General features: G+C 37.6%; 1 protein-coding gene across 21 annotated transcripts in view; it reads left to right on the top strand.

Annotated features, from left to right (window-relative positions):
- Anks1b (ankyrin repeat and sterile alpha motif domain containing 1B) overlaps positions 1–13,404 on the top strand; it is an 867,834-nt gene that overhangs the window by 193,608 nt on the left and 660,822 nt on the right. For 19 of the 21 annotated variants that reach the window (XR_012908611.1, XR_012908612.1, XR_012908614.1 and 16 more), the window contains exon 9: positions 5,741–5,884. The exons of the other annotated variants lie outside the window; for them this stretch is intronic. Coding sequence is in view for 15 of the 19 variants with exons in the window: in XM_075954277.1 (XP_075810392.1) it covers positions 5,741–5,884 (144 nt within the window). In the remaining 4 variants the exon portion in view is untranslated. The remainder of the gene's footprint in view (positions 1–5,740; positions 5,885–13,404) is intronic. 21 annotated transcript variants of the gene reach the window in all.

Below are 13,404 nucleotides of genomic sequence, written 5' to 3'. Positions count from 1 at the left end.
GCAACATTTTATAGTGACATGAGGGATCCCTGTTGATGCCCAAACCAATAAACTAATCGTGAACTGGTGAGGCAGATGACTTTGAACTTCTTAACTCATCGTGTGTGTGTGTGTGTGTGTGTGTGTGTGTAAGAAGTTCCTATTAGATTAAAGTTATTTTTATTTTATTTAAAAGGTTTTTCCATACAGTATATTATGATTAAGTTTTGCCTTCCTGTACTCCTTCCAGTTCCCCAACACCTGCCCTCCCACCTTGGTTCATACTCCTTCTGTCTCTTGATAGAAAACCAACAGGCGTCTAAAGATTAATAATAAGATCTTTTAAAAACAAACAATGGGATATGACAAAAACAAGAAAAAGAACCAAAGGAAAAGTATAAGACATGCATCGAGATAGAGACACATATGTTCACACACTAGAAGTCCCACTAAAAACCCCAAGCAGGAAGCCATGCTATATATACAAAAGACTTATATCTGGGGAAAATGCCTTGACTTAACTTTAAGAGATAAATAATCCCTGAAATGCTGTAGAGTTCATTTTGTTGTGTTTATTTTCAGGCATGGAGTCTATCCTTAAGACTGGTTTGTTTCTCTCATGAGACTCCCTTGAGAAAACTTATTTTTTTTTTATTTGCAAGTGGCTATCAATTTTAGGGATGGGGACATGTGTCCATTCTCCTCTCAGCTCTAGAACCCCATCTAGTGCAGATCCATGCAGGTCCTGTGCCTGCTCTCACAGTCTCTGAGTTCATATGCCTGTCATCCTTGTTCTGTCTAGAAGTCCTTGAGTCCTTAATGTCTTCCGTACCTTCTGGCTTTTATACTCTTTCCACTTCCTCTTCCACTGAGTGCTCTGAGCTTTTAAGGCAAGGGATTTGATGGAAACATATCCCCTTTAGGGCTGAGTATTCCAAGTTCTCTGCTTCTCTGCAAATGGTCGGGCTATGGGTCTCTGTATTTGTTCACATCCACTGCAGGAAGAACAGTGATGATGACTGAACAAGGCTTGGATATATAATTATAGCAAATGTTTATTGCCACGTCTCTTTAGCAAACAGTAGTATCTATTTTCCCCCTAGATCCCTGGCCCATTTAGTTTCAGGTTGTTTCCCACCCAAGCAGAATTGGACATGGGCTGCATCTTCTAGAGTGGGTCTTAACTCAAATCAGATGTTGGTTGGTTGCTCCCACACGCTTTGTGCCACTATTGCACCAGCAGATCTTGCAGGCAGGTCACTCTTGTGCACTGAAGGGTTTGTAGCTGGCTTGGTGTTCACGTTTCTCCTCTGGTAGTTTGCAGAGTACCTTCTGGTACCATGAACACTAGTCCTTAGTGGTGAGGGTTTTTGGTAGGCACAGGTTCAACTTCTTCATCTTCAGTGAGCTGTGTAGGTGTTGTCTTCAGTAAGAGGACTTCACCATCAGTTTGGCAAGAGCCTTGGCAATAACCTGATTTGTTTGCGAGTTTCCATAGTACCCCTTTGGCCAACAACTCAATTAGATGTAACCCATTCCAGGCACTGGAAGCTTCATTTGGTGACCAGAGATGTCAAGCTGGTGCTCTGTCTCCTCCATTATTTGGAGATTTAATTTAGAGCACCTTCATATATGTATCTATTATAGAAAGCATCTACTATATTAGATTTCCATATGACCCCTCAAATGGCCCTCAGTTTTGCTGTTCCTCTTTGTATCCCCTTCCTCACCCCTTCTTACTTCCGGTCGCTGTTTGTTTCTCTAATCACAGTCTCCCTTTCCTCCCATCCACTCACATCTATATATTCTATTTCCCCTTCCTAGGGAGATGCACCGTCCTCCCTCTAGTTCATTACTCTCTATCTAACCTCTGTGGTTATACAGATTAGAGCATGCTTATCAATGGTTTAACAGGTAGCATCCATGTATAAATACATACTATGTTTGTTTTTCTGGGTCTGACTTATTTCATTCAGGATGATGTTTTTTTTTCTAGTTCCATGCATTAGATGAATGTTTTCGACTTTGCAAGGTAGAGGGTTTGGTATTCAGAGTGAGAAAGTTCGTGTGTATATTTTGTTTAAAGTACAGCCTAGTTCTTTAATTACTTACTGTTTACGGGATTATGTATAAGGAGGTAAGAGAAGGCCTTCCAGCTGGCAGTTGGGATTAAACTTTTTACTTATTTATGTATCTATCAATTGGCCTATCCTCTGTCTGTCTGTCTGTCTGTCTGTCTGTCTGTCTATCTATCTATCTATCTATCTATCTATCTATCTATTGGCACTTGCCAGTTTTGTGACTTTGGGTTTTACTCAAGTTCTCTTTGCCTTGGTTTTCTTGTTCATAAAGCAAGAAAAGTAAATAGTGTTTGCCTCAACAATTGCTTCGTGAATAGCATAATTAACAGAAAATGGTACCATGATGATACAAGCCACATAACAAGTTTTCATAACAATGTGAGGCAAGAACAAATTAAGAGAATGTTTAATTGTTCTATTTCCTAGTTATTGGCAATCGATAAAGGGGGAACTAAAATGTGGGTGCAGAAAAATCAGTTTCATTTATAGCGGGAAGAGAAGAATAGTTTTAACTTTACAACCCAATGTCTTTGCTCAATCCTAACAACCATGGTCTGTCAGTATCCCCCTGGATACTGCATTCTGAAGACCTTCACAAAGTTTAATTTTTTAATTTAAAAAATCCCGAACCTTGGGAAGATGGCCTGTGTTATAGAAGTACCATGTAGAGATGAGCACTGTGCAGTGCTAATTCTCTTCATCGTGATGACTTGTGGGTGGGTCTCTGTGTTAGTTACCATCTACTGCAGAAAGAAGCTCTGACGATGAGGTCTGAGAGACGCACTGATCTACAGGTAAAATAATAAGACACTAGGAGTTAGTTAAATACTATATCCACGTAAAAGAATGGTAGGTTCTTTCCTAGGGCCTGTCTATGATCTATCTATCCACAGGTTTCTAGTTCTGATAATGGTGCCAAGTATAGTTCCGTCTTGTGAATGAGGTCTTAAACACCATGAGAAAGTGCTTGGTTACTTTCATTACTGTCATGTCAATATTGTACCAGTGGGCATAACTTGTCACGCAGGTTATTATTTTAACTCACAGGGCTTACAGTTGGGTAAAACTGATGATTAATTTTCTTCTCTGGTAGTATGCATAGTACCATATAGCACTATGAAAGCTAATCACTAGGACTGAAGCCTCTATTGTCTCCTTCTCTATCCTGCCTTCCCTCCCCTCACCCCATTTAATCCTTTCTGTTCTGCTATTCATCTTTCCCCCTTTATGCCACTCTTTCTATCTCCCCTCCCTTAAAAGTTCCTTCAAGATCCCTTACTGACCTCTGTGTGTATTTCAAATGAAACATAAACATCTAAAGATTCAATGCCATCGTCTATAAATGAGAGAAAATATGTAACATTCATTTTTCTGGCTCTGGAGTTTATTTTCCCCAGACTGAATATTTCCAGCTCCATCCATTTACTTGAAAATTTAATAATTTCATTTTAACATCTAAATGATATTCTATTATGTAAACGTATAACAGTTACATTGTTCATTCATCCATCAATGGGCATCTAGGATGTTTCCATTTCCTGACTTTTGTAAATAGAGCAGCAATGAGTGTGGCTAAGCAAATATTTCTATGGTAGGATATAGAGTCCTTTGGGTATATGCCCAAGAGTGGAACAGTCAGCCAGAACTTACGGTAGACCCGATGTTGCTTTGTGAGGAACCTCCCCCACTGACTTACATAGTGGCTGCCTCAGTTTACACTCCACTAACAGTGAATAACTCTTCCCCTTTCCCCATGTTCAAGCCAGCATTTGTTGTTATTTTTAAGATATATATATGTGTATTTTTAAGATATATATATATTTAAGATATATATACATATATGTATGTATGTATATATATATATGTATGTATGTATTTTTAAAATCAAGTCCATTGAGCATTTAGCGGGGTCTTTGGTAATAGACTTTTTAGTTAATTCCTGAAAAGTTTCATCTGTCATTTCCTTGATCTTCTTATCTATATTCTCTTTCTAATGATTATAAAACTCACATTGTTAAGTTTTGGGCCTTTCAAAAAATCCCCTAGTTTTCCTAATTTCTAGTTTCTTTTTGTGTTCTATCTGTTTTGAAATTTCATCAGGTTTTCCAGTTCTTCTCTCTGCATTGTGAGTTTGTACTTATGTGTATGTATCTACATATGTGTTTATTTGCGAATGCATGTATTTGATGGTATTCTTCTGTTCTTGTTTCATGGATATCTTTATCCCCCAGAGGAAAATGTAATTAAAAATCAGTTTCTTCAAATTGATGACAACCCTTGTTTATATGTAGCTGAAACATTAAGAAATGTTTTATGATTGGACAGTTCACAGTATTGATAACAATATCAACTTTACCATTTCTTTATTGTTTGTCACAGATAATCTTTCTCAGGAAGGTTGCTAGTCCCTTTTCTGTTACTAGTTGCCCAGTAACATGGGCTAAATAACGTTTAAAGAAGGGAGATATATATTGGCTCATTTTTAGTGGCTTAAGGTTGAGATGCTATATCTGGTGATGGTCTTCTCGCTGGCAAATCCACCAGTGTTCAATCAGAGGGCTCTACCCTAACGACCCTGTCTATTCGCCTTTCCAAGGCCCCACCTCCAGACTCCATGTGTGGATAAAATTTCAACCCTCTTAATACTGCACAGTGGGCATTGAACTACAACATGAGTTTGGGGAGGTGATAAACCATATTCAGACCATGGTAAATTAGTGTCTACAGCCAAGCATACTCTTGTCCTCTCCCTGGGAAATATAAACCTAGCTATCGTGGATTATGAGGCACTTCTGGCAAGCTGTGGGTCTTCCTTTACTACAAAGAGATAGCTGTTAACCCAGTTCCCTTCTTGAGAAGTTGGGCTTAGGGTATAGCCCTCCTGAAGCGGAGATTATATCCTGTTTCAAGCCATCCACTCACAGCTTCACGAGCTGTCAATCTCTCCAACGACTCAACCATGCAATCACTTTTCTTTCAAGGTCTCCTTCCTAGCTAATCCCTCCCTGTCTCTAGTTGAGTTGCCCATCATTGTCCACACGTGTTCTTCACACTTCTCATCTGCTTCTGTCGATCTCGTTGCCTTTGTCTCATCATTTTAAGAATTTGTATAAACCCGTTGCAGTCACTCTAGTAGGATTTGGGAACATGGAGAGGGTAAGTGTGTATGGGCGGCATGTAATCTGCTGGTGAAATTTTAAAGTATTATTTATTCTTGTCACACGCATCATAAATACTTTGTGGGGCTTGCTTTGGGTGGCCTCCTTAAAGGATTTCTTACAATAATTCCTATTTCATTCAACCATTTCATATTAGCCTCCTTTCTACACTTCCCTTTATTCTATGACCAAGCTTAGATTCTTGATACACCATAAGGTTTTTCTCATTCGTTGCTGTTCACACATTTTCTTGGGTCATTGCCATGTCCTGTTACCCATTGCAAACTTCATTCGTTTGTGTCTTTCTTACCCACCTTCTTCACTTTTGAACTTTAATTGAACTATGTGTATTTTTGGCCTAGTAAGGCCAAAATGCAAGATGGCAAGGTCTGATAACTAAGCCTAGAAGGCAGCCGGCTTGCTAAGGTTTGCAAGCATGTCAATTGTGATTTCATTGATGTTATGACGTATAAGTAGCATTGATATAATATATTGGTATAATATATATAAATTTGGTTTCAGAGAACTTCATCTACAATAAATTTGTCACCAGGAGAAGTGGAAGAAGAGGAGGAGGATCCAAACACTTGTGGGCCCACAGGACTTTGGGAAGCACTAACTCCTTGTAACGGATGTAGGAACCTTGGCTTTCCCATGCTTGCACAGGTAAAGGTTTGCTTCTCTTAAGGTAAATGTAAGATGGTAGAATAGTTTTTTTGTGATTCCATCTTTTCCTTTCAGAAATGTATTTAGTTAGTTTCCTGTGTGTATCAGTGCAGCATATAGGGAATTTTCACAATTTTTATGATTTTTAATTTTGTTTGTGATGTTCAGTTTTTCCTATACATTTTAATGTTACTGATTTATACATATTCCATTAAAAATAATATTTTAACAAATAGTATGGTGCAATGTCGTTAGAGGAGGCTGTTTTACGCTGTTTTAAAAACATCAGTAATGATATATAATTTCTTAGCACCATGGAAGCATTATGGAATAATATGAATATATCCTATGTCTTACTGGAAAGTTTTAAAAATGAGACAGAGCACTAAAATATTGATTATATATTTGTAAACATTTTATTATTTATTAAATCATCCTTATTCTATTATGGGCCCTAATTTTCCCAAATTAAATAATAGAGTTAGGAAATTTGAAGCTGAAACATTTCTATCTGAGATGAGATAAACTTTATACAGATGAAGATAATGCTAAAAGAAGATCAGCTGTGTTGAAAATAAGTAGAAAAGAAGTCTAGGAAAGACAAAATCACTTTGTCTAAAAAATGTATATCACAAATATAATTTTTATGTTTTGCACCTGTGTCTGGAAACCACTGTTTTCCTCATGGCTATGTCACAGAGTTTGACCGTGGTCTTCTAAATCCCATAAGAATTGATGTGGAAAGCTAAATATTTATTCTACTTGATATATAGTATTTAAACATTTCTCCATAGGAATTTGTAATATCTGATATTAATAAATAATGGGCTGTGAGTTCTGTGAAGAGGGAAAATCAGTTCTTGGATGGTCACTATCTGTGAATCATAGCAGCGAGGTCCTTGTAGTCAGAATAGTGTTGAGCCAGCAGTCATGTCTTGCACAGGATAAAAATCTATACCCATGTTTACGTGCGTGAAGAGGAAGGAAGAAAGCACACATTTTCGTTTTATGAATATCCTAACCCGATTAACAGATTTTTAATAATGGACATCTTTGCCCATTTTTATTAAAGTCCAAGTCTTTGTAAAAGTATGTTTTTAAAAATTGGGTTGTATACCTTAAAAAGTAGGACTCCTAAAATAAAGTTACAGAGCCATTAAATTAACGCTCTGACCCTCAAATCATTAATACCATGATTATATCTGGTTACCCAACACTTTACTAATGGTTGCTCTGAGTATTTTCTATTTTTTAAGTATTAGTAGTAACTTTTTCCTGATTTACAACTTTTAAATGTTGGATTTTTCTTTGGCTATTTGTCTGCGAAGACTGGTATTGCTTCAGTATGTTTCTTAGATGTTCTAGATACTAATATTTCCATTTGTAGTAATATGAGCGGGGGGCTGCTTTCCCAGCCGGCCGCCCACACGGCTAGCTTATGCCCAGAAATAATTACATGGAAACTGTATTCTTTTAAACACTGCCTGGCCCATTAGTTACAGCCTCTTATTGGCTAGCTCTTACATAGCGATCTAACCCATTTCTAATATCCCTGTAACACCACGAGGTGTCTTACCAGGGAAGATCTTAACCTGCGTCTGTGTCCTGTAGGAGAATCATGGCAACTCCTTGACTCAGCTTCTTTCTCCCAGCATTCTGTTCTGTTTACTCCGCCTACCTAATTTTATGTCCTTTTAAAGGGCCAAGGCAGTCTCTTTATTTAACCAATGAAATTAACACAAAACAGAAGACTCTCCCCCATCCATTCATCACACAGTATTCCTAATCGTCAGCTCCTCTGTTGTCTTAATTTGCATGCATGTGCACAAGTACATTGTGTGGCTTTTTAATATAAAATTCATTAAACTTTTTGAAGCTGTTTTTAATTTATTGCTTTTAGAATTATTTTAACTTCAATTACAAATACTATTCTAAATTGGATTTTGCTTGTTAATACCTAGTTTTCCTAAACTGTCCTATGAGCAATAACACATTCCTCTTATTATATTTCATCCTTATGTTTTGGAATTACTTTCAGAGCTCACTTATTTCTGCTTTCCTAGTGTGTAAACATCATGACTTTGTGTTGGTACTATTACCCCATGTTATTATATTAAAACTATTACCTGATTTGATTGTTTGCTTTTTAACTTTTATATTTTATAATTACTATGCCTAGTTTGAAAAGTGTTCTCATTTGGCTTTAATCGCTTTAATATTAAATATACGGATTTACTCGTGGTGCAGTATTTTTTAAATTGGATTTAATCTAGCAAACCTGAAATGGGGCTCTCACTAATGCTCTTTTCATGTAAGTTTTTGAGAATGGGTATTGTGTGTCTGGGTATGATTATTCATAGGCTCACCTTTACATACATATAAATAAGCCATATATATATACATATATATGTGTGTGTGTGTGTGTGTGTTTATTTCAAAAAGTATCTGAAAGAATTGTACAGTTTTACAGCTAATACACACACATATTTCAAATTGTTCTATTATCAGTGGGTGTGGATGCATATGCCACTGTACTTGTGTGGGGGTTAAAGGGCAGCTCCAAGGAGTCGGTTTTCTCCCTCTGTCCTTATTTAGATTCCAGGTTAGAACTCAGACTGCCAGGCTCCCATGGCGGGTACTTCACCCACTAAGCCATCTCTTGGGTCCTGTGTGTACTTTATATAGTTTGTAACTGGCATCATCTTCAAGCCACTACACAGGATGTTCTGAGCATATGATTTAGCCATCCAGAGATCTTAGATTTTAAATATTTTAAAACTGTTTATCTTTAATTTATTCAGTATTTCTTAGCTTTTTTTTTAAGAGGCGAGAGGACGGGTGTTATTTCAGAACTTTAAGGAGACTTTGTGAGTTACTCTAAGGTGGCAATGAGCATCCAGATTTCTGCTCAGAAGCAGAAAGAGATAACGCTTTATCACCAGAAGGGTATAAACTTTGAAAAGACACAGATTCAGGAAGCCAGTATTTCTGTTTCAGAGAAGCCTGAGAAAATAGAGAATGCTCTAATGGGAGCTCACCAAGGCCAGCTGGGCTGTGATCAGACTGGACTCTCTGAATATGGCTGACAATAAGAGCGGACTTAGAAGCCAATGATAATGACACCGCATTTTGATTCTACTGCATGTACTGGCTTTTTGGGAGCCTAGTCTGTTTGGATACTCACCTTCCTAGATGAGGGCAGAGCTTGGATTTCCCACAGGGCAGTTCTCTTAGGACTGGAGAGCGAGAGGGATGGGGAGTGGAAGGGAAATGGGAGGATGGGAGGAGGTGGAGATTTTTAATAAATAAATAAATAAAATAAAGATAAAAAAGTAAAAAAAAGAAAATAGAGAATGCACAGAGTCTTGATAACCATTTACTCAGTGGTTAGTCAGGACTCACTCTGTAGTGAGCTCTGGGTCCCCACTTGTGAGGAGCTGACGGTATGATTGCTTTCAAACTCTTTAGAGCACCATCAAGCATCAAATGAGATGTATTGAAATGGAATAACATGCCACTTGAAACAATTTTCACTGTAAAACTATTAAGGTGTTTAATGTCTTTCCATTTTGGGTACTTTGCCCAAAGAAACCTATGATTAGATATACTTTCTCAATAATATAACCTTGGAGCTTTTAAAATGAAAGCATCCAACCTACAAAATATTTTATTTAGAAGATGTTTTTCATATTTACAGCATATTTTGAGGACCATTAAAGTCAGTATATACATATCAAGCTTAATAAATAGCTATTTCCTTAACGTCTGCTATGGGTTACTTTGTGGTTGGTGCCATTAAATGACATTTTATACATTTTACATGCCCAGATGTGTAAAGACTATATTCAATGTACAGAACAGCTTGTATTTCATATTTCTACTACTTAATTTAATTGACTCTAACTCATATGTATCAAATATATTGTATGTTTAAAGCATCGAGTCGAGCTTCCAGAGCTTGAATTTCATGAAGAGAATGCAGACTCCCCCAGTGCCCATGTTACCCGTACATCTAATCCTACAATATTTCTAAGCTCGAGCAATAATTTAACTTGTAAAATGAGAACATAAGCCTAAATCTCAGTTTCGGTCCAGGTTTTGAACCAACTTATATTTCAGAATTTAGTTTTCTTGTTTCCTTCTCGAATACTAAAAATGGACCGAACAGGCTAAATGATGGGCTCTTTCAAGTCCACACCTGTGAGCGAATCATGCGGTGTTTTAGCTGTTCTTTGTGACTGGACCAGCACCTCTGCAAACAAAATTCCTCCTAAACTCATGAAGGTTCAGAACCCTAAACAACACTGAGATTTGCTGCAGCCAGGAGTTTTATATAAAACCAGTAAGATAAGTTGGACAGTGAAGTAGAAGAGAAGCTACCGAAGCCCTTTCTGGAAAATGTGCCCACATTTGAATCTGTGCCTCAACAGTGCTGACCACAGTGATTCCTATCCCCCTACCACTGTGTACGGCGTGCTAGGATTTCACAGCTATGCCCTTAATACTGTGTACGGCGTGCTAGGCATTTCACAGACATCATTTCTCTTTTGAAGTGCTAGCAATGTTCACAAAGTTAATGGTCTCCAAATGATACTCATTTGACCTTGGGTCTTTCCAATTATCATGCCTGTCTAGAAGTAGGGGTAGGGTTCTCAGCATTCAAGGCTTTCCATGACTCTTAAATCCTCTTCCCAAAGCACTGCGGTCTCATTTTCTATTCTGTACAAAGACTGCTGGGTTCTTGATTTCTTCGTCAAACATGGGTATTCAGGGTATCCCGGGTGATAGTGTCTGTATGGCTCCCCCTTCTACCCTACCTTCTTCCCCCACCCCTATGTTCCCAATTTTGTCAGGCGATTTTGACTATTTCCCCTTTCCAGGTGGATCTATATATGTTTTTCTTAGAGTTCACCTTGTTATTTAGCTTCTCTAGGATCATGAACTATAGGGTCAATGTCCTTTGTTTACAGCTAGTATCCACTTATGAGTGAATACATACCATTTCCATCTTTTTGGATCTGGGTTACCTCACTCAGGATAGTGTTTTCTAATTCCATCCATTTGCATGCAAAATTCAACATGTCATTGTTTTTTACTGCTGAGTAGTATTCTAATTTGTAGATGTGCCACACTTTCTTTATCCATTCTTTGGTTGATGAACATCTAGGTTGTTTCCAGGTTCTGGCTATTACAAATAATGCTGCTATGAACATAGTTGAACAAATATCTTTGTGGTATGATTGAGTATCTTTTGGGTATATTCCCAAGAGTGGTATTGCTGGGTCCTGAGGTAGGCTGATTTCCAATTTTCTGAGTTACTGCCATACTGATTATCAAAGTGGTTGTACAAGTTTGCATTCTTCACAGACCCTGATGGAACAAAAATCAACTTCATATGAAAAAAAAAACTCAGGATAGCCAAACGAATCCTGTACAATAAATGAACTTCTAGAGGCATCACCATTCCTGACATCAAGCTCTTTCACAGAAAACAGCTTGGTGGTTGACATAAAAACAGAGATGTTGACCAATGGAATCAAATCGAGGACCCAGATATTAATTCACACACTTATGAACACGTGATTTTTGACAGGAAGCTAAAATTATACACTAGAAAAAAGAATGCATCTTTACCAAATGATGCTAGCATAACTGGATATCAACATGTAGAAAAATGAAAATAGATCCATGTCTATTCCCATGTACAAAACTCCAAGTTCAAATGGGTTAAAGACCTCAATATAAATCTGACCACACTGAACCTGATAGAAAAGAAAGTGGCAAGTAGTCTTCAATGCATGGGCACAGGAGACCACTTCCTAAATATAACCCCAGTAGCACAGACACTGAGAGCAACAATAAATATATGGGACCTCCTGAAACTGAGAGAAGCGTCTGTAAAGCAAAGAACACAGTCAGTAAGACAAAAAGACAGCCTACTGAATGGGAAAAGATCTTCACCAACTCCATATCAGACAAAGGACTGATCTCCAAAATATATAAAGAACTCAAGAAATTAGACATCAAAATTCTAAATAACCCAATTAAAAAATGGGGTCTGGAACTAAACAGAGAATTCTCAACAGAAAAATCTCAAATGACTGAAAGACACTTAAGGAAATCTTCAACATCCTTAGTCATCAGGGAAATGCAAATCGAAACAACACTGAGATTCCATTTTACACCTGTCAGTATGGCTAAGATCAAACACACCAATGATAGCTTATGCTGGAGAGGATGTGGGGTAAGGGGAACACTCCTCCATTCCTGATGCATTTCTATGCAGAGGCATAAAACACGCTCATGGCGGAGCTGCTGTAGGCTGTTGTGCGAATGTGATCGTCAAATAGCAGAACCAACGTTGGAGCTAAAATACTGGTTGCTGATAGCTCTGCACTTTGATTCCCAAATTCCACTGGCATTTCTACTCTTTCCTCTCTGACACTTTGTGTCCAGTTCCTCCATGAATGAACTGTCCAGCTCCTGCTTCTATCCCCCTGTCAGTTGTGACCTGTGCTTGTCACACACTCTGTGACTCTGTCACCCAGTGGCCCCTCCATTGTCTTCTGGCATTCAATCATACAGATTACTGTGGCCTGGTCCACTTCAACACCCATTTATAACCTAACAGACTCGCCCAAGTATATCTATATGGATGTCTTAATTCAAGCTGCACATGTCTTTAAAGAAGGGTCAGGTGAGCTATGAGGTGTAAATATTCTATTGGAATAAAACATATATTATAAATATTGTTTTATCCAACTCCGTTAGTCATGGGCATGTACCGTAGAGACAATTGGAGAATTAGGTGGACAGAATACCAGAATTTCATCAGTGTTTATAATGGAATAGTCATAGATTAGCGTGATAACCAAGATTTGTATCCTCAACAGGAGGTTGGATAAATAAATTTGGAACTCTCCATTATGGAGTATCTGTAGCCATAGACATGATTATGCAGCTCCCTATTTATTGACAATTTTTTAAAAAATAAAAACAGATTCAAACTAGCAATATAAATATAATTGGATTTACATAAAATCACCCACATCTGTGTTTGGATGTGTACTTATGTTCAGTGGGGTGTTTGTCTTGCAATGGTGTGGTTTTTATTTTCATCTTGATAATTTCTATTTTATTTTAAAAAAGTACAGGGAATAACAAAGCTATAATTATTAGCAATACATTTTCTTACAATCAATATACATTTCTGTTTTGACTTGCCACCAAATTGCTAATATATTAAAGATTTTTATCTAGACACCCGTGCCCTGACTACACCGTGAAAACGGGAGTTGAATATCATATCTGTCCTCCATAATTCCCCAACTGTCAGGTTTTTAAAAATTCTGAGGAACTTTGCCCGCTATTGCAGATACTATCAGTTAAATAACTGTCAGGTTTCTGTTGACATGGTAGCATTCATGAGCACATACCATGCATGCCAATAACCATCTTCATTGAAATTTTGCTTCTACAGGTGAAGACAACATGATTTCTTCCCTGATGAAATATATGGT

Source organism: Microtus pennsylvanicus, chromosome 20, assembly GCF_037038515.1.
Source record: "Microtus pennsylvanicus isolate mMicPen1 chromosome 20, mMicPen1.hap1, whole genome shotgun sequence".
Lineage (NCBI taxonomy): Eukaryota > Metazoa > Chordata > Mammalia > Rodentia > Cricetidae > Microtus > Microtus pennsylvanicus.
The sequence above is the reverse complement of the archived record's forward strand: the minus strand, read 5'-3'. Positions and strand labels throughout refer to the sequence as shown.